This window comes from Alligator mississippiensis, chromosome 6 (assembly GCF_030867095.1).
Source record: "Alligator mississippiensis isolate rAllMis1 chromosome 6, rAllMis1, whole genome shotgun sequence".
Lineage (NCBI taxonomy): Eukaryota > Metazoa > Chordata > Crocodylia > Alligatoridae > Alligator > Alligator mississippiensis.
The window spans coordinates 84,368,858-84,396,098 of record NC_081829.1 but is presented as its reverse complement, the minus strand read 5'-3'; the positions used below and the strand labels follow the sequence as shown (position 1 = coordinate 84,396,098).

Here is a 27,241-nt window from a genome sequence, read left to right as displayed (position 1 = left end):
TAGTACTCTCCCTGACATCCACCTTGTATTGGTTTAGAGATGCCACAGGAAACATCTCCAACCCTTTTTTTTCAATAGCAATTAATACATGTATCTTCCATGAATTCATCCAGTCCCTTCTTGAATCTGGCTATGCTGTCTGCCTCAACCACCTCCTGTGGCAATTAATTCTACCAGTTAACTATGCATTGTGTATAAAAAAATAATTTCTCTTGTTAGTTATAAACCTGTCACTTACTAATTTCAGTGGGTGTCTCCTAGTTTTAGTATTCTGGCACTTGGTGAACAACAGTTCCCTGTTCACTTGGTCCACACCCTTTATGATTTTATAGACCTCTGTCATATCCTGCCTCAGTCTCCTTTCCAAACTGAAGAGTCCTAGCCTTTTTAGTCTTTCCTGGTATGGCAACTGCTCCAGGTCCCTGATCATTTTGGTTGCCCTTGTCTGTACCCTAGATTATTTAGAAGATGCTTGCTGCAGCAAAATGTTTGTGTAATGAAGTTACATAAGTTTGTTAACCTGTGTTGCTTGCATTATTTTTCTTTAGATACATCACTTCGAGATGGCCTGCTTGTGTTTTTCCTACTTGTAGTTCCAGTTTTGATTGGTATTGTCATAGCATTCATCAAGCGAGATGCAATTAAAAGGAAGTTTTGCAGGAAAAGCAGAAGACAACCCAGGTATTCCAAATGTGTCCTCGTCACAACCAGTGTCATGGTTGTTTCAATTTGGGTCTTAGAGTGGTTCATATTATGAATGTTATAATGTTAAATTAATTCAGCATCAGTGGAACTATTCTGGTTTGAGCAATAATAGAAAATAATTGTCAAAATACCCAATATGAAAGACTGAGGCAAAGTGTCAGCATTCTCTCCAAGCTATTTAAATTAGTTTCCCCAGATTTTGCAGCTTGTGATGGGATGACATAGAATTCTTGGGGCAATGAGGCATCATCTGTGTAAATAAAGTTAGCTTAAGAAAAGGTCAACAATATTCTTCTATATTTTGTCAGTTAAAGATGGCCTTTTGTCTGTTTTTAAGTGCAGCCAGTCCCAAATATGCCTCGCTTTTTCTGCCTATATTATATAATGTTTTAGTACGGGAAACTGGATCTCCCGTTGCTTTTTATTTCTTTGGAATAATAATAAACTAATTCTGGGTTTTTTGACTAGACACAATGATATGGTCCATTTAACAAGGATTATCGTGTTAAAATAATGTAAGCTATTCTGTATAAGTAAGGATCAGTGTATCGGTTAGGATATAGGTTGGAAAAGATTATTAGTAAAGTTTGAAAGAAACCTAGAACTTATGGTAAGCTGTTCATTTTGACTGTTCACTGCAAATAAGTGATCATCCAGAAATCTCCAGAAATAAGTGGAAATCATACCAACATTTGGAGATCTAATATTATTTGTTAGTGCCTTAGTTCAAGAAAGTCTCTGTTAGTTTAGGAAGGCGATCAGTATGTGATGGAAGAAGGTAGAAACTTAGACTCCAGATCTGACTGTAAAGCCAGCATGTCTCCAGGTGGGAGCTTCAGTCCAGTCTTCAACAAGTTGTAATTTGCCATTCAAAAGGAACTGTTATTTAAAAATTGGAGCTTTTGAGTTTTTTTTAATGAAAATTAAGATTATCTGTGAAACAGCCAAATTTATAGAAACATCTTAAATTGTGCAATATTTAATTTTTATCTGTCCCACACAATGCTCCATTGATGATGCTTTGAGCTCCTTCGCAAACTGCTGTTCAGTTCCTGATATGCCACCTAGATATGTGCCTAACAAAGAGCTACATGAAATCCACATATGTAAACTCTGTACCTCCAAAACACTGAGCCAGATTTTGTCCTAAATTATACCCCAAGATTTGATGCATGGAGATGTTTGGTTTTCTTATGAAGCATAAGTCTGTGACTCTTCTAGGAACCTTTGTTTTAATTAACACTCTAATCCATCTCCTCTAGTAATTTCCTCAGTGTCTATTTCTAGTAAGTTTTGTATTTTGTATTTGGGTTACATTAGCAGCTGGATCCAGGCTCCATTGTAATAGGCACTGTGCAGGGTGCAAACAGAAGTGAGAATTGTCACCCAATCTGGCCACAGAAAGCAGTTTATAGCCAAGACCAAACACAAGGGCATGGCTGCAGACGGCTGCAAAAACGGCTATTTGGGTGAAAATCTGACCTGACCCCTTATTATATGAGGGGTCAGATCGAGATGTTTCAAAACGGACCGTCTTCTGTAACTTCTGTCTGCCCTGCCTGCCAGCATCAAGCTGTTTTCAGAATGGGAAGGGGAAAAGGGAGCAAAGGAAGTTTGGTTTGGGGGACTTTCAGCCCCCACTGGAGAGTGGGCAGGTGTATTGGAGCCTCCACCTCGTGGGGAGCAATTCACCTACCTCACCCTCCAGCGCTGGCCCCTAGAACAAGCTCGCTTTCCCCCTTCCCATTCTGAAACAGAGACAGGCTAGGCGTGAGAGGGGCTGTTGCTAAGGTAAACTGGCTGGAGGCTCCCAGCCAGCAGCTAACTTCCCCTCCCCCTGAAACCAACAGTAAACATATTGCAAAGCATTCTCAGTTACAGTGGGGAGTTGCACTTCTGTCTGCACCCTTTGTAAATATATGGCAGGAAGCAATCTCTGCTACAAAGAACTTACAGTCTAAATAGGCATCCCAGACAAAGTGTGGGAAGGGAAACATAAGCCCAGAGAAGTAAAGTAACCTGCCCATGGTCACAGAGGAGCAGAGCCAGGAAGAGAACCCAAGTCTCTGAGCTCTGCCTCAGCTACTGCAGGGCTGAATTGCACTATACTTACATGTATTTAGGTGACTTTTTTCTTATGATATAAATTTTATTTTAGGGCTAACAATACACAGCAAGGAAGACAAAGTAATGGACCAAACCTGAATGCCACAAGAAATGATTGGGTAAGACTCCACATGTGAGGATCACGATGCCTCCTGTTGACTAAATTCCAGGGGGAAATTGCACCATTTAGGGCAAAAGAAAAATGAACAAGTTCACACACTGTCCATGATGCTGGCTAGAAGTGCCTTCTAGAGCCTAAGTTAGAAGCATTTAAGGGCACATCCATACGAGTGCGCACATGTGCATTGCAGGATCTCAAATGCACCCCGCACACATGATTTTCACGTGGAGCCAAATTTAGATACTGGGAAATCCCAGTATCAAAAAAACCTTAATCAAAGGAAAGCAGGATAGCACACATGGCATCAGCATGTGCTGCCCGAAACTAGAGCCTGGCTGGCCAGAGCTACGCTCCAGCTGCTGGCCAGGCTTCGTGTGCCTGGATTGCCACCACTGCAGCCCCCAAAATCCCCAGGGGTCCAGGTAAGGCTGCTGGGGCCAGCCCAGGTGCCGGTCTCAGCCTCCCCTACCTCATCCAGGGCAATTTGCCCTGGGCCAGAGCATGTGTGCAGGGGTGTTCCCCGGGGACAACCGGGAGCAGCACAAATATGTGCCGCTGCGAGTTGTCCCCAGAGAGATGCACATATGTGTTCATCTGAATGTGTTCTCAGGTGTCAAGCTAGATTTTGCAGTGATTTACCTTTTTTCTGAAAATTAGGTACCAACCTGGACTAGTGCCTAGATAGCCTAACTCCTGGTCCTGAACCATTTTGCTGCAACAAGCATCTTCTAAATAATTTAGGGTACAGGCAAGGGCAACCAAAAGGACCAGGAGTTAGCACAAAACCCTTGCTTAACTCTCTTCGTGTCAACCTTTTTTTCTCTTACCATCTTTCATGTCTCTTTGTTTCTAACTCCCATACTTTCTTCAACTGCACTTTCTGTTACTAGATTTTTAAGGTGCATGGGGTTGCTTGAATAATAACCTAGTCCCAGCCTACTGCTTGACTTTCCATATAAATTAGCATGAAAATTGCAAGACTGCCACTTTCTAATTACCCTTGTTTCACAGCAAGTCATAATCTAACAGGAGGAAGATTTGGTGAACCAATAGATCTGGGTCCTGTTTCCACTAGTACTGCAAACTCTGTGTGAGACTTTGGGTCCTTTTTTTTTTCTTATCTTTATAATGGGAATGATTATGTTTTCAGATATCAAGGGGGAGATGTGGGTCTCAGTGCATTAACTTTTGCAAAGCACTTTAAAATTCATGGAAGATCCTGCGTAGTTGCAAAGTAGTATTAAATCCTGCACTATTTTAAAAATTGTATTTTGATAAACCTGACAGTGCTTTATAACATGATATCTACTCTTAACCTGGTTTTCTATAACTTCTTTTTCAGCCTGCAACATCAAATTCTGGGATGTTCACAATATCACATTTTCCTAATCCAAGGTTTGTTTGTTTTTTAAAACCACTTATCTATAGTATTTAAAATATGGATGTATTAGTGTTGCTAAAAACACAGGACCTAATATGTTTAACACGGGGCTGTTCAACTGGTGGCCCACAGATGGAGGGATTAAATTAGATTAAATTCCACCCAGCCACTTCTCCCCTCCTTGCTCTAGCTGCAGAAGCAGACATGGTCTTTAGGCCCCTTCTTCCTCCAGCTTCTCCTCACCTGCCTCAGGTAGCAGGAAGGTGCAGTGTGGAGCAACCCACGGGTTGGGGTGCCCGAGAGGTGCAATGCAATAGGAAGCCTGGAGCTGGGGAGCTAAGAGTGAGGCAGGGTGCCTTGACTTGCTTGCAGCAGGGGAGAAGGGGGTGGTTGGGGAACCCAGGCATCCAGATACATGGTGCAGTGGGAGAGGGACATGTAGGGACACATGCAGTGTACAACCCCGGGTACCCATGGTCCCTGCTAATGCAACCTGCAGGGTATGGCTTGGCTTCTTAGAAGCTGGACAGTCCTTGTTTAACAAATCCAACTTATACCCAGTCCTCTTGCTTTGTGTCTTTGGGAACTTTTACCAGCTTCTACAATAGCCTGAATTATGAATTTTTGGTGTATCCAACTTTATATCAGTCCCTCTCTTGAGCAAGATTGCACATGGCTGCAGAGCTGATAAGTAAAATGTTCCTTAGAACTCTCCTAAATGTCCAGCACAAAGTTGGCCCTGAAATGAAAGAGATAGTATATGACCTTATTATGATGAACCCCTGTGGGACCAAGAGAAAAGTTAATTGAAAGACGATAATTGATATAGATTCATAGTTGTAGGGTTGGAAGGCACCTTGTAGATCTTCTAGTCCAACCCCCTTCCGTGGGCAGGAGAGAAAACTGGGCTCAAATGACCCCAGCCAGGTAAACGTCGAGCCTCCTCTTAAAGACCTCCAGGGTAGGAGCCATCACCACTTCCCTTGGAAGTTGGTTCCAAATCCTAGCCGCCCTGACTGTGAAGTTGTGCCTTCTAATGTCTAGTCTTAACCTAATCTCTAGCAATTTATGGCCATTATTCCTTGTTACTCTGGGAGGTGCTCAGGGGAACAGGGTCTCTCCCAAACCCTGCTGGTCCCCCCTAGTGAGTTTATAGATGGCCAGCAGGTTCCCCCTCAGCCTTCTCTTGCAAAGGCTGAACAGGTTAAGGTCCCGTAGCCTCTCCTCATAGGGTCTGCCCTGCTGTCCCCAGATCATGCGGGTAGCCCTCCTCTGGACCCTGTCAATGCTGTCCACATCCTTCCTGAAGTGCAGCACCCAGAACTGAACACAGTACTCCAGCTGCGGCCTGACCAGTGTTGCATAAAGGGGGAGGATCACCTCCTTGGCCCTGCTTGTGATGCATCTGTAGATGCATCACAAGGTACGGTTAGCTCTACTGACCATGTTCTCATATTGTCGGCCCATGTTCATCTTGGAATCAATGACTCCAAGATCTTTTTCTGCCACCATGCTTTCGAGAAGGAAGTTCCTCACCCTATAGGTATGCTGCTGGCTCTTACTGCCCAAGTGCAGCACCCTGCGCTTGTCAATATGGAAACCCATCCTATTTTCATTTGCCCACCCCTGTTACCTGTCCAGGTCCTGCTGTAATCTGTCCTTCCCTTCTAGCGTGCCCACCTCACCCCAAATTTTGGTGTCATCTGTGAATTTAAACAGGCTGCTCTTCACCCTGTCGTCCAAGTCACTAATAAAGAAATTGAACAGTGCGGGCCCAAGGACCAAGCCCTGGGGGACCCCGCTGCCCACTTCCCTCCAGGTCGAAAATGACCCATCCACCACCAATAATATAAGGTTATATAATACAGAACGAGAAAACCTTCTAAATGCAGACAGAACCACCTATAATAAGGTTAATCAATTTGTTGCATCATAATAATGGGGAAAACACTGATTCCTTCTGTTGGGATTGTTGGAAACAGGGATGTGTTATAAACAAGGCTTGTAATACTGAAGCTATACTGTAATTCCAGAAAAATGACAAGTGGAATTGGGGATCTTTTATTAAGTTTAATAGGATTGATTCCATCTCTGAGCTTCAGATGCTCCAGCTTTTGCAGCCAGTTGTGATTACTTGTAGAGCGCAGTGTACTAGGCAGCTCTAAGGCCAAGATGTAGCCTTAAGCCTCAAGCATCTCTCTTGGTCTTTGGCTCCCCTCTATTTTGTGTCTGTGGTTTCCATTCAGACTATAAGGTTTTATGAGAAGAGATTCTCTTTTAGTGTATGTACAATGCCAGGCACAAAGGTTCTGGGAAAGCAGCTGGCTACCAAGGCACTTATAAATGACACCAAAGGGCATCTTTACATGTGCTTCAGAGGTGGGGGTGGGGACGCTTTAATTAGAGTGGCTCTTGGGAGCTGCTCTAATTAAAGCGCCTGCAGTGTCTCCTGTATTCAATGTCCCACGCTTCAAAATGGCAGTGGGGATGCTTTAATTAAAGCTCAGTGAATGAGCTTTAAAGCACCCCTGCCATTTTGAAGTGCAGGGATGCTGAGTACATGAGACGCTGAGACTGCTGGAGTGTGCTAATTAGCATGCTCCAGCAGGCTGGATAAACTGAGTCTGCTCTGATGCACTGTAATTACAGCATGTCATCCCACATGTCTTCAGGCACCCAACATAGGAATAAGAAATGACCTAGCAGTCAAAGTGTTTTAAATCTGGTGGTTCAAGACTGTTTTGACAAGCACTTTAGAAATAACTTGGGAAGGTGAGTTTGAAGGTGGAGATATTTTCCAAAAGCATTTATCAGCATTAGCTACTATTAACCAAGTGTGTCACGTTTCCAAATATGGTATCAAACATAGATACAATGTGCATTTTTCTCCCACTTTTTAGGCAGCAAATACCAAGTCAGTTCCCTGCAGTTCCTCCAAGACCTCCAAGACCACCAGTCCCACCTAGACCAGTTGTCTGAAAAGCCTTCTGTGTGGTCCTCACAAATTCATCCAGGTGTCTTGAACAACATGAAAAAATGTGTCAAAGGGAAATTAATGAAATCTTGCTATTTTTCTTATCCCTGTTTCCTATATGAAGGTCTCAATCCTACAATCCTTACAGTTAAATCTCGCATTGAAACACTATCCTGTTTCATTAGAAAAGGACTGGTTCTGGGATGCAGGGCATGTAACATGCAACTACTATTCACTGTAATGAAGGAGTTGTGTGCACTCAGGTCCTTCCAGGTATTTTTTTATCAGAAGACACAAGGGCCAGCACTTCTTAGGTTGTATAAAACTACAATACAAATAACAGTGTCTTCCAAAACCTAACTTCTTGAAAGCACAGCACAGAATTTGCAGGCCAGAGAGTGGGAAATTTATGGTCAGTATTAGCCACCTGGAGTATCATCCTGATCTTAAACTACTGTTCGATTCCTGATATAATTTAGGCAGCAGAGACTTAACTGCCTCCAAGCAGCAGTACTATCTGGAATCTTTGCAGTGCCAGTGCTGTGTGTGTTATGGCCAAACCCCCATTTTATGCTGAGTTTTCCAAAATGATTCTTGGAAGGTGGCCTCAGAGCTCTCTCCCCCAGGACCCATTATAGGCTGAATCCTCCCAACATCCAGCTCAAGGGCCTTTAGGATGCTCCACCCTCTCTCCACTGTGTAAGGGGACCAGAGCAGAGGTAAGGACCTCATCCCTTTCCTTTCTTATTAGCAACACTACTGTTACATTCAGCTGTTCTAAGCAAAAAAGATCCTGATGAAGGGAATAAGATGAAGGACTACTGCTCTTTAAACAAACTGCTATAAAATGAGCTAAGCTAAGAGGCCTTAGCATTTCTTTTTTATTTATTTTTTTCATATATTTGTGTTCAGTAGATACCAGGAAAAATCTGTAACTCTATACTAAATATTTGCTGGCAATTACAGAGAATTTTTTTTTCCTATAAATTCCTTTGTCCTCTGAAAGGGGCAGATAAATTTGCAATCCTTTATCTGACAATCAGCAAAGGGCACTGACTTAAAATAACTGAGATTACCTTGGCAAAATGACAGCTAATGGAATGGAAGCTGTGGAGAATCTACTATGTATAATGAAAGTGAAAACAGTGGAGAAAAGAGAGTATGTTACAACAGAAACCTTCTCTTGTATTTAAATATGCAATGGCTCTATGGATGGTGGATGCTCTTCGTGTGCGAAATTTGGAAACATGAACTAGCATTACAATTTACTGTATTCTAATCTAGACCAATTTCCTAAGGGAAGTCCTTTATATCAGAGGTTCTCAACCAGGGGTCCAGGAGCTGCAAGCAGTTTTCAGAGGGTCCACTCAGCCTGGCCCTGCATGGGGAAGAGCCTCCTTAACTCCCCAAGGCTGAGGCGAGCCCTGAGGAAGGAACAGGCCCCGCAGCCTCCATCTTGTGGGTGGTGCTGTGGGCAGGCAGGCAAATGAGGCTCCGCACTGCTGCTGCCCAGGTGAGTAGGGCCCCAGGGCTTCCCACCACTAAGACCCACCTGCTGCACCCGGGACTGTACAGTTGGGGCTGGGGAGCAGGGCAGTTGTTGTGTCACAGGTGGGCTGTGGAGTTTTTATAGCATGCTGGGGGGCACCTCAGGAAGAAGAAAGTTGAGAACCGCTGCCCAATGTTATTATTTTACAACTGAACTGAGCAGATCAACAGAAAATCTGTTGCAGGGAAAAATTCTGCACTGACAAGGGGCTGGAATGGATGACAAATATGTCTCTCTCCCACCCTAATTTCTCAGGATCTAGGGAAGCTGTGCATTATTATAAATGTTTATTTCAGTTTTTAATAATATGAAGTAATATTATGCTGCCAAGATCTTAGCACCAATTATGTCTGCAGGATCATGTTGTGAAATAGGAAATATAAAATTGACTGAAGACAGTTCTATACCTTTGTAATATACACAGCAGGAATTCGTAACTTCACACCAGCACTGAAAAAAATGGTTCTGTGGAAAACTAACACTATGTTTTATTTCAAAACAGACAGACAGAAGTAACAATTTTTGCCCAATCTGGCCACAGAAAGAAGTTTGTAGCTGTGACCAAACACAAGTGCATGACTGCAAACAGCTTCAAAAATGGCAGATCAGGTGAAAATCTTACCCCTCATTGCATGAGGTATCAGATAAAGATGTTTCAAAATGTACTGTCTTCTGTGACTTGTGTCTACCCAGAGCTCCCAGCCTGTTGCTGTTTTTAAAATGGGAGAGGGGAAAGGGAGCACAAGGAGTTCAGTCTGGGGGGTTTTCAGCCCCCTCGGAAGGTGGGGTGTGTGTATTGGAGCCCCCCCTCCCCCCCAAAGTGTGTGTGGTAGGGGGCTCCAATTCACCCAACCCAGCTTCAGCACCAGTTGGGGAGCCCCAAGAACGAGCTCTTTTGGCTGCCTTTCCTCTCTCCCATTCTGAAAACAGCGAGCTCTGGCAGAGAGCTCTGGCCATTGCTTTGGGAACCTGGTTGCAGGCTCCCAGCCCCAGGTAGATTTCCCTCCCACATGGAACCAACAGAGACCTTCTCTTTGGTCCGGGGGTAACCTCGTAACTCAGAACGCTTTGTAGAAATTGTTGAGTTACAACTGGGAGCTGCACTTCTGTCTGCACCCAGAGTTTGGACAACAGTTCATGTAGTTAAATTCCTCTTTTACTGTGACACTTTACAAAAAGCTTGACAATGGTTAGGCTATCAACATGCTGCAATAACTGCTTATCATGCCAAATGATACTGGCATGCAGTACCTGCTGTCAAGTACACAAGAGTGCCAGGGATTCAGTGTAGACATGTGCTAATTTCCCTGTTCTCACTCTGTGTCTTTCCATTTTTTCCATTAGTCATCTTGGGAAATGGTTTTGGTGGGCTTTGTGTTTTTTTGGTTTTTTGCTTTTTGCATTTGTACATTACCTAGCACAAAGTGGTCTTGATTATGATTATTAGGTGCTACAGTGATTCAAGCAATAATATTGTATTTACATTTCTATTTTATGTGAATAATTGTGTTTTAAAGGATTATCTTAAGCAATTCTGTATATGTAGAGATGAGTGTATTTTTGAGGATTGCAGTGGCTTTATTGTCAAATGCAAAAGTACTACACAGTAATCCTTTCAAGTGTTATATTTTACCTTAGCGCTGCATTGTTATTTAAAACAAAATGTATTTTTTTTTGTTCTTAAGTATAAGACATTTAGCATGTGGAGGTATGGATGAGTATTTAAATGCAATATATGACTAGGGAGTGTGCTATTGTGTCCACTCTAACTCAGCAATCAAAATACACTTGTTAATCCATGTACAAAGTGAATAAAATATTTTAAGTAAAATGGAAGAATATTTTAAATTACAGAAGGAAATATTTGTTCCTCATTTAGAAAATAAAGTTCTATGAAAGCGTGGCTTTTTCTGTCAAAGTATGCATTGCATGTAGAAACTTACTAGACATCAACCCAAACTGAAATACTTTATGCAAAGACTGCAAATATATTTATTTGGAAGAGAGGTAAGGGAGCAAAAAAGCCCCTTTGGCTGAACAGGGAACTCCAGAAGAGTCTGAGGGCAAAGAAAGAGATGTACAGGCAATGGAAGCAGGGAGCAGCCACCAAGGAGGAATATATCTCCCTGATGCGCTATTGCAGAGAATCGGTTAGACAGGCCAAGGCAGGGCTTGAGCTCAGGCTGGCTTCAACAATCAAGGACAACAAAAAGTCCTTCTTCAGGTATATAGCGGGCAAAAGGAAAGCTCAGAGCAACATAGGGCCCCTGCAGGACAAATCAGGACAATTGGTGGTTGACGTGGGGAAAAAAGCAAAGCTCTTCAATGAGTTCTTCACTTCAGTATTTCTATGTACTGACCAAGCCAATTCCCCCACCTCAATCATTGACGGATGTCCACATGGCACCAGTCCGCCTATGGTTAGTTCTGAAATGGTTAACGAGCTCCTGGAGGAGCTGGATGGGTACAAGTCAGCAGGCCCGGATGACCTCCATCCATGGCTGCTGAAAGAACTGGCCAGTGTCATAGCTGAACTGCTGGCATAGCTGTTCGAGCACTCATGGTGCTCCGGCCAGGTCCCTGAGGACTGGAGAAGGGCCAGTGTTGTGCCCATTTTCAAGAAAGGGAGAAGGGATAAGCCGGGTAACTTTAGACCAGTCAGTCTTACCTCTATTCCTGGGAAAATGCTAGAGAAAATAATCAAAGAACACATTTGTGCAGGCCCAGCAGGGGAAACAATGCTGAGGGGAAACCAGCATGGGTTTGTCACAGGTAGATCCTGCCTGACAAACCTTGTAGCCTTCTGTGAGCAGGTCACACACTGCCTGGACACGGGAGCCAAGGCTGATGTCATCTTCCTGGACTTTAGGAAGGCCTTCGACACAGTTTCACATCCTATCCTCATTGGGAAGCTAGCAGACTGTGGAGTGGATGCCTACACGGTCAGGTGGGTGGCCAACTGGCTTAGGGACTGCACCCAGAGAGTGGTGGTGGATGGTTCCTTCTCAGCTCGGAGGGAGGTGGGCAGTGGGGTCCCACAGAGTTCAGTCCTCAGACCGATATTATTCAATATCTTCATCATGGATTTGGACGAGGGCGTGGAGAGCACCCTCTCCAAGTTCGCTGATGATACCAAGTTATGGGGCAAAATTAGTACACCGGAGGGCAGGGAGCAGATTCAGGCCAACCTGGACAGGTTGGATCAATGGGTAGATATAGGATGCAATTTAATAAAGATAAATGTAAGGTACTCCACCTGGGAAGGAGGAACCCCCAGCACACCTATAGGTTGGGGAGTGTCCTTCTCAGCAGCTCGGAGGCAGAGAGGGATCTTGGAGTCATAATTGACTCCAAGATGAACATGAGCCAGCAGTGTAACAAGGCCATCAACAAGGCCAATTGCACCTTGTGCATTAGCAGGTGCATGACTAATAGAACAAAGGAGGTGATGCTCCCCCTCTATGCGGCACTGGTCAGGCCGCATTTGGAGTACTGTGTCCAGTTTTGGGCGCCACACTTCAAGAGGGATGCGGGGAATCTCGAAAGGGTCCAGAGGAGGGCCACTCGCATGATTAGTGGCCTTTGTGATAGACCCTAGGGGGGGAGGTTGAGAGAGCTGAATCTCTTCAGCCTTCAGAAGAGATGGCTGAGAGGAGATCTTGTGGTGCCTATAAACTTATTAGGGGAGGTCAACAGGGAATAAGGGAAGCGCTGTTTATTAGGGCACTCCAGGGAGTGACTAGGAATAACGGGTGTAAACTAGTTGAGAGTGGATTTAGGTTAGATACTAGAAAGAAATTTTTCACAGTAAAGGTGACCAGGATCTGGAACGGGCTTCCAGGAGAGGTGGTGTTATCACCTAGCTTGGAGGTCTTCAAGAGAAGGCTAGAAAGTCACCTGGCTGGTGTCATCTGACCTTGGTTCTCTTTCCTGCCAGGGGCTGGGGATCGGACATGATGATCCATTGTGGTCCCTTCCAACTCTACAATCTATGAACCTATTCAAATCATTTATAGTAGAGTTTAAGGGACCTGTTACACATTACATTTATGGCATGATTAACATCTTAATTAGTACTCAATGAATGTCAGGAGTGCTACATGTGTACCCAATATAAAGCACCATAAAAATGTTCCCCATGTCATGGAAAGTGTTCCATGAGGAACACTTTTATGACTGCTTTTATGGTGTCTTAAATTGAACATAGATTCATAGATTGTCAGGCTGGAGGGGACCATGGAAGATCAAGTACGGCCCCCTGCACCGAGCAGGAAAGGCAACTGGGGGTCAGGTGATCCCAACAAGATGACTGTCTAGTCTCCTCTTGAAGATCTCCAGGGTAGATGATTGCACCATTTCCAAAGGGAGCTTATTCCACAGCATGGGTGACTGGTGCTGCCTTAGTTGAGGGGGGGCGGGGGGACACATGCCCCCCATGACCAGTCCCACTGACCAGGGCGGGAGGGTCCCCCCACGGCCAATCCCGCTGCCCAGGGGGACTGACGGCTGTGGCCGATCACTGCAGCTGCTTCCAGGAGTGCCAGCAGCTGCTTCTGGGAGCGGCTGCAGCGATCAGTCGGTGTTTGCAGAGGGGGGCACCGGTGCTTCCGCCTGCCCCCCGTGCCCAAAGCCTAAGTGGTGAGCGCACCCGGTCAGGGGTGCACTGGCACTCTCAGGGAGTGCACATGCACCCCCGTGCGCCCCCTACACGTCACCACTGTTCCACAGTCTGGACACCCTGCTGGGTCATATTCATAGAGGTCTATTATGACCCCCAGGTCCCTTTCATTCATGGTGCTAGTCAGTTTGGTACCGCCAAGCCTGTAGGTGTGTTGGGGGTTGCTCGTCCCGAGATGGAGCACTTTACATTTTTCAACGTTGAACTTGATCACGTTGCGATCCGCCCAACTTGCCAGCCCATCTACGTCCGCCTGTATCTGTAGCCTATCTTCAAGTATGACCACGCTTCCCCATAACTTGGTGTCATCCGCGAACTTGGCCAGCGAGCTCTTCGTCCCCACATCCAAATTGTTATTAAAGATGTTGAAAAGTAGTAGACGAACATGTGGCATGTCTACACACAAAGGCTGCCTGGAGCTAATTTCTGACAGTCAATGATTGTTGGAATCAGTTGTGGACAGCTCTGGGTCCTCAGGGCTGGGGCTGCCCTCAGGCCGGTGCCAAAAATCAGGGATACATGGCCACCCCGTCCTCCCCAGCTGAGGAGTTTAAACCCTCACACCCAAACTCCCCAGCGAGGCTGCCAGGCATGAGGGATCAGATGTTCGAAAGGTCTTCCCCCACCAAGCAGGTTAAACACTGTGCTCGACATCTCTGCCAGGGCTGCAGGGCCCAGGACAACAAAGGTTTCCAACGGGAGGGATGGTTTCACCCCGCTTTCCTCCCCCCTGCACCCCAGCCCTGCTAGGAACCTCTGCTGCCCTGTTCTTCGAAACGCTGCCAGCAGTCACGGGGTTCGCATCTATCCTCAATATCCCAAATTGCACATCCCGTTTTGTAACCATGGTGCAGCAGGACATGCAGTTGTTGGGACGAGGGATCAGACCCCGTCCCACAATATCTGTAATAGTCGCCAGCAGCCGAAGCAACCTGTTTCTCTTCACCGTCTCCGTCTGGGGGCCCTGCTACACGTTCAAATTAAAACTGGATAGAAACCCACTATGGAGTCGTTACGCATTTTCAAGGACTAGCTTTCTAGCTGGCCGGCTTTTCTTGTAGCTGGATAGGGTTGTGTGTGTCCTGTGATAATTACTTTGCCCATGTGGCTGCTCTAAACCAATTGCGCGATTAACGGGTTAACTTGTGTGAGAATAAAGCTTGCGCTTGTGGCGAGTCTTGCCGCGTGTGGCGATGCTCAATTCCCCTCAACATGGATTGCGCGACCCAGCACACCACTGCGCAATACATGTAGCGTGTAGCGTTGTCGACCAAAACTCCTGAAACCATGCGAGAGTCACCGAGTGTGAGAGCCTGGTCCCCACCTGGCACGTTAGGTATTTTTGAATGAGTCAAACCCACATTTTGCGGGCAGTTATGTCCGTTAAACGGCCGTGCCGGGCAGCTTGACCGCATTTGTCTGAGGATCCTGCTCCTCTGAGAGCAGGGTTCCCTCATAGAAATGGCTGAGAGGGAGCCAAGGCTGTGGCAAACCACCGAGGCTGCTGATGTTGGTGTACTTGGGGGCAGTGAGCCATGTCAGAGTGCGTTTAAACGGTTGAGGGACACGGGCACCGTTTAACAGAACGCTGCCAAGACTGCAACGCGGAAAACCGCAGCGAACGCCCCGTCCCTCAGAACCCCGCCCCCAAACGTCACTGAAGCGTCACAAAGCGGTAGCGACAGCACGGAGGCGCTGCAAAAATCTGCGCATGCGCACGGAAGTCGCCTGGCCGGGAAGCAGACGCCGTGCGAGATGCAGCGGCCAGAGGCCGGCGCGGCGCGGGGCCTGGGTCTGTGCGTGTTGTGCGGGCTGCCCGCAGCGGGCAAGACCACGCTAACGCAGCGCCTGAAGCAGCAGAGAGGCTGGGACTGGGATTGCTTCCGCCTTTCCTACGATGACCTCATTCCGCTGGAGGCCTTCAGCCAATCAGTGCCGGGGGCGGGGCTTGAACGAGATCATCCATTGGTTGGTATCAACTTCCTCCCTCCTATTGGGTAGCGCCTATTTCCCGCGGAAGGGCGGCCCCTGCAGGGGAGGTGCGGGGAGTGCAGCTCACCTGTGACCCCGCCCCTCTCCCCCTCGCCTGTGCGTGGGCACGGGCTGTGGCATGAGACTAGAACCCAGACCTGTGACCTGGCACGGGTCTTTGCGTGGCTGTGACGGGACATCAGTGAGACACCTGCCAGACCTGACCTCTGACACTTTTCTTCCTCCACTTCCTCTCCTTTCCTAATGCCCATTTCCTATTTCCTAATCTTCCTGATTTCCAGCTATTTCCTTTTTCACAGACAGCCTCTTTTCTGCCTTGCATTACTACCACTGTAGAGTCTCTTTTTACTCACTATTGGCTTCCCTTCCCCTCCCCTTCCCTGCTCTACCTTTTGTTTTCCTCAGTTCCACCCACTTACATCCTTGCTGACATCCTGCCATGCTTTTCAGTTCTCTCATTCCTTGGGGTCGCAGAACAGCAGAGACTCCCCATGCCTGAAAAAGGGTGATTGCACCAAAACTTGCTAAGAACTTTTTTTCCAGCTACTCACAGGGTTGCCAACCCTCCAGGATTGCCCTGGAGTCTCCAGGAGTTAGATATAAATCTCGGGGCGACTGCTGAGAGTCACCTGGGGGGATAAATAATAGAGCATCCATTACAATAATTAGTAAACGTTGAATCTGATTTATACAGTATTCCAGTGGGTTTTTTAAATATAATAGTAATGCGCATTTGCCTTCCTGACATGAAGTTTCCTGCTGCAGAGAACAAGGATTAATATCTCCAGATGTACCTGATTCTAAATCTTGTTGTTATGTGATCAATGCCACCGCTTCCAGACCACTGTAATCCATAAATGATATATGCCAGCAAGCGGGCACGTTCGTGTCATGGGCACAGCGCCGTTCTGGAAACCTCCTGGAATAGATTCAAACAGGGTTCGCAACCCTAACTACTCAGTTGGTCTAATAAAAGATATCACATCTACCCAAAGAACCTTGCCTGCCAATGCCCTTAGACCAACACGGGCACAACCGAAAAGCCAGCATACCTCTAACCAGTTAGTCTGTGGGGTGCCCCGTGCCTGGCTCCAGGCTGACAGGCTGGGCTACCTCTACAGTAGATGGTGTCTTGAGGCCCCTTCCAGCCTTGAAGCCACTGAAATCCTGAGAAATATACTGATCTCTACCTATACAGAATTGTTTAAATGATTGTAACAAGATAACCCTTTAAAACACAGTTATTATTCACATAAAATAGAAGTGTAAATGCAATATTATTGCTTGAATAATAGGAAATAAAGGGAATGAAAGACAGCCTTCACCTCCTGCCTTAGAAGTAGGCACCAGTATTGCCCGCACCTGGTACTTTGCTGAATTGGGGCCTTCACCACACAAGTGGCTGGGATGGAGATGCAGAAGGGGAGAGCTTGGGACACTGACTGGATGGGGAGCAGGGTGGTTAGGGGCACATGAAACGTGTGAAGTCAAAGAAGAAAAGGAGATGCAGACTGGTGTGTGGGTTGGGCACAAAGCCCCCAAGGTCCTTTCTACCTCTCTGAGGCTGTAATAAGGGTGAGAGGACTGGGCTCCCCCCTCCCAACAGCCACTGATATTTTTGTAAAGTAGGCATTCATATTAAACATACTACATTTTGTTTATTTCCTAGGTGTCGCGCTGGAAATCATACCGGCAGGAACTGCTGGTATACCTTGAACATTTCCTGCAGGCTCTTCTTAATGGGGATCCCCTGTCTGCCCCAGCAAGCAGGACAGAAGCCACCTGGGAACGTTTTGTTTCCTGCTTCAGAGAACAAGGATTAATATCTTCAGACGTACCTGATGCTAAATCTTGTCGTTATGTGATCAATGCCACCGCTTCCAGACCACTGTGTTTCATTTTGGATGACAACTTTTATTATCAAAGCATGAGATACGAAGTATACCAGCTAGCTCGCAAATGTAATTTTTTATGGTCTTTCTATGCATTGATGCAGTGTTTGAATACTCCAGACATTCTGTGGTATAGCAAGAATAATGACACTGCGGTTTCAGTGAAGTTTAACTGCTTTGCTTTCCCTTTACTTAATAGTTCAGTATTTTGCCATTTAAGACCATCGTTATCTTTTTTTTCGTATTGCGGTATGAGTAACTTCTACTTCATATTAAGGCTTCCTCGCACATGTGTTTGAAAAGTCTTGCTTTTACACTTTAAATTTTCGGTTTTCTTCAAAAATACTTGTTTTCATTGTTTTAGATTCATTAGGCTTCTGCCAGTTATTTTTAGACTGTCCACTTGAATGCTGCTTACAGAGGAATCGCGTGAGAAGTCAGCCCTTACCTGACGAGATCATATGTCTAATGGCAAAAAAGATAGAAGCACCAAATCTTGATAAAAATACCTGGGAACAAAATAGTCTCACTCTGAAAGGGCTTGAATACACTTCAGAAGATAAGTATGTTGTTGTATTGAAATTCTTATATACATATCAAAACCTGGTAAATTATATAATTAGATATTGTATATTTTGAAAGGATTTATAAGCGTGTAGGCCAGAGTTAGGACTGTTGCTAGGAATGACTATTGTGTGTTTTCAAATGTCAGCTCTAGCATTAACTGAATTTCTAAGCTGTAATACTGATATAATATTTATATAATTTACCTTAACTAATGATTTCCGTAATTTTAAAGTTTATGTTTTATTAATTGTAATATTTTTCTCATCTGTCTTTCATTATAAGGATTATGTACTTTACTTGGCAGTCTTAACTGAGCATTAACTAGTTTATGTGGCAGTATATTATCATATGATTTTGCCACATAAGAAAAACAGTTTCAGTAAAACTGCTTTGATAACATTTTAATTTTTGTTCTTAGTTTACAGGTAATCAGCCTGTTGGTTACTGCTTTGAAAAATCCAGTGAAACAAATTGAAGAAAATATTGAGCAAAAGGTACACTACATGTCTGTAAACACATGGCCCTCTGCATAATATACTGAATTATGTGACAATATGATACATATAATAAACTATTATATGGAATTAATTTACTATTTATTTATAAGTTATACTCTGTTCACTCATGGGCAAAACCTGAAAAAATATCTATCTCAGTTCTTACTAGCAAAAGCATAGAGTTAAAGAATTGTATGTGTAATGAGTTGTTTTCTCTGTGGCATGAAATACATGGTCTCTACCACAAAGTCTTAAATTGAAACATCTGGCCAGTATTTTAGCATCCTTTGAATGTATTCTGTTATAGATTTGTCTGGCTGCATTAGGAAGTTAATAGCCTCCTGGCCTCCCATAAAATGGGTATCATCAATTGTTGTTCCTTCCTTTTTTCCCCAAGAGCAACAGTAGCACTGCCTCAGTGTGTCAATTTGTAATTCCATATTTCTCCCAAAACAGGTCTGTTGCTAAAGGCCACAGCCTACCCCTGAACAATGAATACTTCAAACTACTTAGACTTTTTGCGTTTCTACTCTTAAGCGTAACTGTTTTAATCTTGAACAGGCAGCAGATCGAGCAATCTGTGCAGCTAGTATCCTCCATCAAGCTGATCAGACTTTTAGACGAATTATTTCTCAAACAATGAAGGATGCAAAAGGTAATTGTTCTAACTGATATTTAGCTGAAGCTGTGTCTGCTTCTTTTCCAGAAATGTGGAAAGCCATTTTATACTTAAAAGCTTGTCTAACATCTGTCCTAACTATAAAGTTTGTTCAAGCTAAGATATTATTGTACCTCACAAACCTTGCCTGTTGACCATCAAGGCTACAACAACACTACTACAAAAGCATGCATTGGCATTCTTCCATGCAAGTTGCAAAACTGGTAACAACAGGCTAAAACTTTTGAAATTCCCACAGATGTAAATGATAAAAAGGGTCCAGCTTTGTTAACAAGCATGTATAACTTCTCCTGAGAGGCCCCATTAAAGTTTGGCATTTGTAAGATCTTTGAAGCTTACAAATGTGTGAAAATATAACTAGAGTTTGTCATTTTTTTTCTTTTCCCTTTTTAGATAAAAATTTTCTCTCAAGTGAGATGAAGATTCTAGCAGAAGAACTCAACAAACTTAAAGCAGAATTTTTAGAAGATTTACGACAAGGAAATAATCAAAAATATCAAGTTTGGCTAAAAAATAGTGAATTTCTTTCCAAAGCCACTACTTCTTTCCAACAAGAGTCAGATAATATAGTGAAAAAATATGTTTTTTAAATAAGCATACTGTGTTTTGCCATTGTAAAGGATGTAAAAAAATGTGGTAAAGTTTCAATAGCCCTGCTGAATACCGGCTAAAGAAGAGACATCTTCCGGTGCATGGAGTGTAAGGCTAACATGCCTTGTCTTCTGTCACAATATGAAACTAAAAATCAGCTCAGTTATTAACTGATCCTTTTAGACCAGACCAAGTATAAGGAAAAATGGATGACATAGAATCCAAACTTATAATGTGAGATGCTGGGCGTGCACCTACACGTTTTAAGTAAAGCAAGGTGCAAAAGATTTGGAGGTTTATTAGCTAGGTTTATTTTTATAGTGATAAAGGATCCAGTAAGAATGCTAGGCATTGTACAAGCACAGAACAGCACACAATAGACGAGACGAACTGTGGATGAATTAAAGGGGGGTTACGCACACATAGAACAGTGCAATGACAGTAAACAGTATGCAAGATTCATGATGTGGGGAGGTGGAGGAATGCATGTTGAGTTAAGAAGCTGTAAACTAAATGGAACGAAAAAGGCACAACCTAGGTCCTCATCGCCTCATGCTGGATAGTCTCCCTTCTACACCTCTGGATCACAAGAGGGTACTGGGAAAAAGGAGGTCCCTGCTTGGCACTGCTTCTCTCTTTTTCTCTGAACACATCAGTCCCTTGCTATGGCTACTTCTCTGGTTCCTCCAGCTCCATTTTCTCTTCCGTGTTGCTTTTATACTTCTTCAACCTTCTATTTCTTCACATCCCTGTTCCTTCCCCATCTCAATACCCCAGCTTGCTTTTTTTTCCTGTATGTTTTGCCCATTTTCTGTAGAGTACATAACAGAAGCCAAGAATTTCAAAGTTTTCCTCTTTTAAAGTATATCTTGCTAGATAGCAGGATGCACAATGGGACATATCCTGGTCTCAAATGCTGCCACTACTCCTGGTCATTAACCTCCTGCTCTATCACTAAAGTCAGCATGCCTGTCAGGATAGTCAGCCAGTCACATGTCATTATCCTGCATAACCATGGCATGTAGCATTGGAATGAAGTCTGGGAAAGGGAAGGAGATGATAATATTATTACCTATTTTACGCATCAGTCATTACAAACAAGATGGATGAACTGGGTAATGGCTGTATGGCACTTTTTAATCAGTAAAGTGTCGAGTAGTATTTATAAAGAGCAAGTATTATGATCCTGTTGTGCTCTGTTTCACTTCTCTTCTACAGTGTCTGTTTGTTCTGACAATGGATTGTATCTGGATCTTTCTTTATAAACAACAGGGTCAATGTGTACCACATTTGCATGTTCTTTCCTTTGCAGTATTTCACAAAATGGATCCATCAAGGCACTGTATATGCTAGGATTGATGCTTACTCTCTGTAGAGGTTTGTTTTACTAGACCAATGTTATTCTCCCTCCCTGAAGAGCAGATAGCCACAGGTTGTTTTAACAAAAAGTAGAGGCAGTAAAATGTTCAATAATAAGCCAGGCAAGACCCCGGCCTCCTAAGACTTTCCATTTGCCTATGTTAGTTCACATTTCATTGGCACTAGGTTTCTGAGCAACTTTAGTTGGCTCTAGAATAGAAAAATCTGCAGTGATGTGCAGTGGTTGAAGCGCATGGCTGGGGATTTATGAAGCTGTCTCATGGCATGACTTTGCATTAAACGTTTAAGGCTAGTCCAAACAGAGGATTTAAGTGCCTAAAAGTATTGCTATGTCTTACTTTCATATATGTGACTCAGAGTAGAATCCAGAGTCCTAGAAAGTGCCTTGTCTTCCTAGACAGTATGTGGAAAAGGTAGGCACCTCATTGGGATCCACAACAGCTAGCCTACTGAGCAGGGAGCTTGCTCAGGGTTTAGCTACCAAGAATTAGGAAAAAAGCAAATGCTGAGGTCAGGTAGGTTTTAAATTTCATTCCCTGGGGCTTATGGGCTTCACCTAGAGCTTCATGGAGGTGCCTCAATTCATTTGGGACCCAGGGTTCAGAATCCTCTTAAGGTTCAGAGAACTAAGTTGGACTTGCTAATTCCCTTTTGAGCATGGCTGGTGCTGTTGGAGTTGCTGCTTACCCCTTACGTAGTAGTCAAGAGTACTTATCTAGATATTTTAAAAATTTAATCCCCTCAGCCTAATGGAATTCAAACCCACATTTCTCATCCCACTCCACCCCAGAGAACACCTGAACACCCAAGTGTTGGGCTGTTTGGAGGAGGGTTGCACTCTCCAATATTCCTACTGATTTCAGAACCATAGAGCTAGGGTGAGGGTGTAAGGGGAAAAACCATGACTGTAGCCTACTGATTAGGATGCTTACATTGGGGGGGTGAAGGAAAATCCTGGGTCTCAGTACCTGCTTCTGCAATAACTGTATTTTATCCAATAACTGTCACATGAAATAATATTGGAAATGAAAGTTCATATCTTCCATTCCCCAGGTGAGTGACCTAACTCCTAAGCTTCAGTCATGCTTTCTCTTGGGTTTTGTCTCGTTCTCAGTCTGAATTTCCTTCTACACAGTGTCACAACTTTAAAAGTTGGGTAGAAATTGTCCTCCATTCAAAATAGTCTAAAGCTTCGTTAAGGCACTATTCTAGAAGGTAGGTGTCTGTTTCAATCCTTTCAGATTAAATAGAGAATTTAGCCTGTGTCTCCCAATTCCTGGTTGAATGCTTCCCAGAGGACATCTTCATCGCTGTATTTTATTGCCTGTTGGTATATGGTCAGCATTCCCTAAGAATCCCTTTTGGATGTTGCCCCTCAGGGCAGTTAAGCAAAGGAACACCTTTCTGGATCTTGTTTGTGCTTAGACGTGAAATACGTGCCAAGCAATACAGTCCTGTTAAGACTGGAACAGTTATGGACATACACAGAGGCACAACCTCTAGCCCACAGTCTTGACATGTTCTAGCACAGGGTGTGGGAACGTATGGGCTAGATCTGGCCAGTGGAACCATTTTCATAGTTTCATAGTTTCATAGATGTTAGGGTCGGAAGGGACCTCAGTAGGTCATCGAGTCCGACCCCCTGCATAGGCAGGAAAGAGTGCTGGGTCTAGATGACCCCAGCTAGATACTCGTCTAACCTCCTCCTGAAGACCCCCAGGGTAGGGGAGAGCACCACCTCCCTTGGGAGCCCGTTCCAGACCTTGGCTACTCGAACTGTGAAGAAGTTCTTCCTAATGTCCAATCTAAATCTGCTCTCTGCTAGCTTGTGGCCATTGTTTCTTGTAACCCCCGGGGGCGCCTTGGTGAATAAATCCTCACCAATTCCCTTCTGTGCCCCCGTGATGAACTTATAGGCAGCCACAAGGTCGCCTCTCAACCTTCTCTTGCGGAGGCTGAAAAGGTCCAGTTTCTCTAGTCTTTCCTCGTAGGGCTTGGTCTGCAGGCCCTTGACCATACGAGTTGCCCTTCTCTGTACCCTCTCCAGGTTATCCGCATCCTTCCTGAAGTGTGGCGCCCAGAATTGCACGCAGTACTCCAACTGCGGTCTGACCAGCGCCCTATAGAGGGGAAGTATCACCTCCCTGGACCTATTCGTCATGCATCTGCTGATGCACGATAAAGTGCCATTGGCTTTTTTGATGGCTTCGTCACACTGCCGGCTCATGTTCATCTTGGAGTCCACTAGGACTCCAAGATCCCTTTCCACCTCTGTGCCACCCAGCAGGTCATTCCCTAGGCTGTAGGTGTGCTGGACATTTTTCCTCCCTAGGTGCAGCACTTTGCATTTCTCCTTGTTGAACTGCATCCTGTTGTTTTCTGCCCACTTGTGCAACCTATCCAGGTCTGCCTGCAGCTGTTCCCTGCCCTCCGGCGTGTCCACTTCTCCCCATAGCTTTGTGTCATCTGCAAACTTGGACAGAGTACATTTGACTCCCTCGTCCAAGTTGCTGATGAAGACATTAAAGAGTATTGGTCCAAGGACCGAACCCTGCTGGACCCCACTGCCCACACCCTTCCAGGTTGAGACCGACCCATCTACCACGACTCTTTGGGTGCGACCCTCTAGCCAATTCGCCACCCACCGGACTGTGCAGTCATCCACATCACAGCCTCTTAGCTTGTTCACCAGTATGGGGTGGGATACCGTATCGAAGGCCTTCCTGAAGTCCAAGTATACGACATCCACCCCTCCTCCTGTGTCCAGGCGTTTTGTAACCTGGTCATAGAAAGAGACTAGGTTGGTCAGGCACGATCTGCCCGCCACAAACCCATGCTGGTTTCCCCTCAGCATAATTTTATCTGGTCCATGGAGCTGGAAGGTTTCTGTAGCATTTTGGTAGCAGGTGGCTTTGGTGGTGTTTGGATGGGGAGCAGAGGGGAGGAAGGCCTTTAGCTGTGTGGAGGCCAAGCACTGGGGCACTGCGGGGAGGAGCAGCTACCATGGCTCCAGTAGCATTGGCATGGGGCAAGTTGGAAGTGACCTGCACTTAGAGCTAAACTCCAATAAAGTAGCAAAGCGTTACCACCATGCTGCAGAATGTTGCTGACCCCTATTAAGCATATGGCTTAGGGGGCTAAAGAGCCTCTCTGCTATGTTACTTTTTTTTTTTTATAGTTCTGTACCTGAGGATAGCTGAAATGACCTGGAGTAACTAAGGACAGGTCTTTAGTTACAGTTCTATCTGCTTTTCCCAGCCAGTTCTCGTAAGATAGCTCCCTTTTTAATGTTGGGGCTTTTCTTCCAGAATCGATGAACTTCTTCAGACCGGCCTGCTGCAGAAAATGTTGGCCAGATCAGGATCTTGATATTGAGTGCTGCAATTCAAGTTCAGGGTGCTTGCTTCAAACTGTTTACCTGAGTCTTATATTCAGGTTCAGTATTTTCTCAAATATTTGTTACACAACTGCACTTGACATCAGCAGGACCAGATCTCAAGAATATTATTTATCATTGTTTGCTTATTGCAAATAAGTTCAAATCTGCAGACAGAATTACATCTTTAACTTCAGCTGAAGCATCAAATTAAAGCAATGGTTTGAGTGCCTATGATTGTGCAGCAACCACTGAGCTCTCCAGACCTTTCCTGGCATGCTTTTGTGGTAGGTGGCTCTTTAGAACTAGGTGAGGCAAACAGGTGCAGCCCCAGGAGAACCATTTTAATTCTGGCCACTACAAGTATAACAGAAGTCACATGAAATAGTTCCTAGGGGAAGGATTTCTGTTTCAGTGCATGCTGTTTTGAGACTGTACACACCTTAAATGGTTCTTCATAACTGCTGAGCAACAACAGAAATGCCCTGAATTCCAGGTGATATTTAACACGCTCCACCCTAGAAATAAGTAACACCACATCAAGCCAGAAATCAGACACAAAAGTGCTGGCAGACTTCAATGAGAAATGGAAGTTTCATAGTTGTTAGGGGCTGGAAAGGACCTTACAGATCATTGGGGCCAGCCCCCCTGCAGTTGGGCAGGAAGGACTGGTGGGGTCAGATGACCCCAGCAAGATGGGCATTAAAACACTTGGAAGTTCTAGCTTTTTGAAAGCCAGAGCACTGTAGAGGCCACCACCAGGATATCAAAGCTGGAGTGTGGTGAGTTTGAAGGAGCCTGTTACTGTTTTCCCATTATACTATGTTTCTGTAATGAAATAATGCAATTGAACTTTTTTTAGGGGGGAGTTTGTTGTTGTTTGTTTTGTTTATTAAGGAACTGCTACTCCTTTTACTTAAAATTACAGCTTTTTTGTTTTGTTCTTGAAAAAGGCTTAATCTGGTTCTGAAATGTGTTGGAGGCATGACTATAAGGTTGGAGGTTGTGTTGGAGGCATGAATATAAGGTTAGTGTTCAGGTCATTTTGAGTGCTGTGTGTTTAAGCGATTCTGTGTCTGATTTGCTCCTTGGCTTTTGTTTAAAATGGGAATAATATTTACCCAAGTATATCACAGGAGTGTTGAGTTAATCTTGTTCGTTATGTATATTGGCCATCTGATGTGCTTATTTAAAAAAAAAAAAAGGCAAAAAGAAGCCCCAGAAAAGCCAAAAAAACCTGCCAGACCAGCTAATCTATATAGTTTGAGAAGAATGTAATCACTATCCTGTGTGAACTTAACATTGGCAGCAGAAACATCAAGGAAGAAGAGTCTTGGGTAGAAAGAAAGAGTTGCTGCTTGGAGTCTGTCCAGTCAGTAGGCCAAATGGGAAGGACATATTCCTTTATCATAGTGTGGTAGCAAGTGCAAGTTCCTAGCCTAGTTTGATTATCAGTAAAAGCCAAGTTAAATACATTCCAGCTCATGCAGCAAGTGTGCTGTGTCCTTCCAGATTGCTTACTTGTAGAACTACTTGGGTCTCCATTCAGTCTCACAAAGTCTGAAATCTTGGGAGAGAAGTAAAGGCATACAGAAGTCTGTAATGCAGCTACACTGATGTCATACAGCTCCCAAAGCTTAAGAGAGAAGAACGATCTGCATGAATATATTAAAAATGCCCGCAAGATAATGTAAAGTTTGAAATTATTAATCCTTTTGGGGAGGGCGAATACTAAATGTTTCTTAACTTCTAACTCCATCCTTTAATGACAAGTAATGATGCTTTACGGTGCATTAAGCTAGAATGTCTTAAACAGATGATTAACTACAGTTTCCTTCCAAACAACAATGGTTAAACATTGGTGGTTTCTCAGGTCATTGCTAAATTTTCCTAAGCCTCCTTCTAAATAAATGACATATCTTTGGCTGGATGATTTACTATTGGTGAATTGATTTGATTGTGCAAAAAGGTTCTGAGGGAAATGTTGGAAACGCTGTTTCTTGGGTCGCTCAAAACTGGGCCGCATGTTAATAAAACCCGTTTTTGCTGCCTTTCACTGGATCCTACTTCTCTGCCACATCAGGCATAAGCTACTTGTCTTCATTTTTGAAACTCTTCCTAGCCTGTCTGCAAACTACCTCTGTCTCATTCAGTAGAGAGGTTGACCTTTGCCCCTTCTCCCCGCATCACCTGTGATGCATTCTCTTGTCATTCTGGTTGAAAATGTGATCAGTGCCTTTATACCTAGTCCCATGCTGCCCTTCACAGTTCTTATAAATGCATCCAAAACCACACAGCTATTCTTCACATCCCACCTTCGCCTTGGTACCTGCACAAACCTTGACAAACACTAGGGGGCCCCTATGTTTAGATGCTGCCTATCACGCTACTATTTGTTTGCATTGGCAGAAGACAAGACAGGGTGACACCTTATAGACCAATTAATTCAGAGGGGCATAAACTTCTGTAAGTAAGTTTATATCATCAGATGCTCTGAATGGCCCTGCAGAGAGAGGGGCTCGAAACAGAAAGCAGTAATTCAAATACAAGAGATGCGAAGGGGGGAGGAAAAGAGGGGGCACTGCTGAGAGATGCGAAGGAGGTAAACAAGGCAGTAAAACCATTGGGGTTATAAAAGCCTAGGGCAAGTAGTGGGATAACAATTCATAGTCTGGTTAGACCATACTTAACATAATTCAGTCGGTGGATGATTTCTTGTTCTGCAATTTCATGTTCAAATTGGTTTCTAAAGT

The 27,241-nt window shown here is 44.4% G+C and overlaps 2 protein-coding genes across 2 annotated transcripts in view; both read left to right on the top strand.

Annotated features, from left to right (window-relative positions):
* Positions 1–10,739, top strand: part of LOC102560426 (disintegrin and metalloproteinase domain-containing protein 9) — a 47,686-nt gene extending 36,947 nt beyond the window's left edge. Inside the window, exons 19-22 of the mRNA XM_019482840.2 lie at positions 549–681; positions 2,864–2,930; positions 4,275–4,327; positions 7,214–10,739. Of these exons, the coding sequence (XP_019338385.2) occupies positions 549–681; positions 2,864–2,930; positions 4,275–4,327; positions 7,214–7,292 (332 nt within the window). The 3' untranslated portion in view covers positions 7,293–10,739. The remainder of the gene's footprint in view (positions 1–548; positions 682–2,863; positions 2,931–4,274; positions 4,328–7,213) is intronic.
* Positions 10,740–15,109: 4,370 nt separating this feature from the next.
* Positions 15,110–21,016, top strand: PSTK (phosphoseryl-tRNA kinase). The gene is made up of 6 exons (XM_006267612.3): positions 15,110–15,482; positions 17,176–17,467; positions 17,763–17,961; positions 18,384–18,459; positions 19,024–19,117; positions 19,535–21,016. Exons 1-6 carry the CDS (start codon positions 15,270–15,272, stop codon positions 19,729–19,731), a joined length of 1,071 nt encoding a protein of 356 aa, XP_006267674.1. The 5' UTR covers positions 15,110–15,269; the 3' UTR covers positions 19,732–21,016.
* The last annotated feature ends 6,225 nt before the right edge of the window (positions 21,017–27,241 follow it).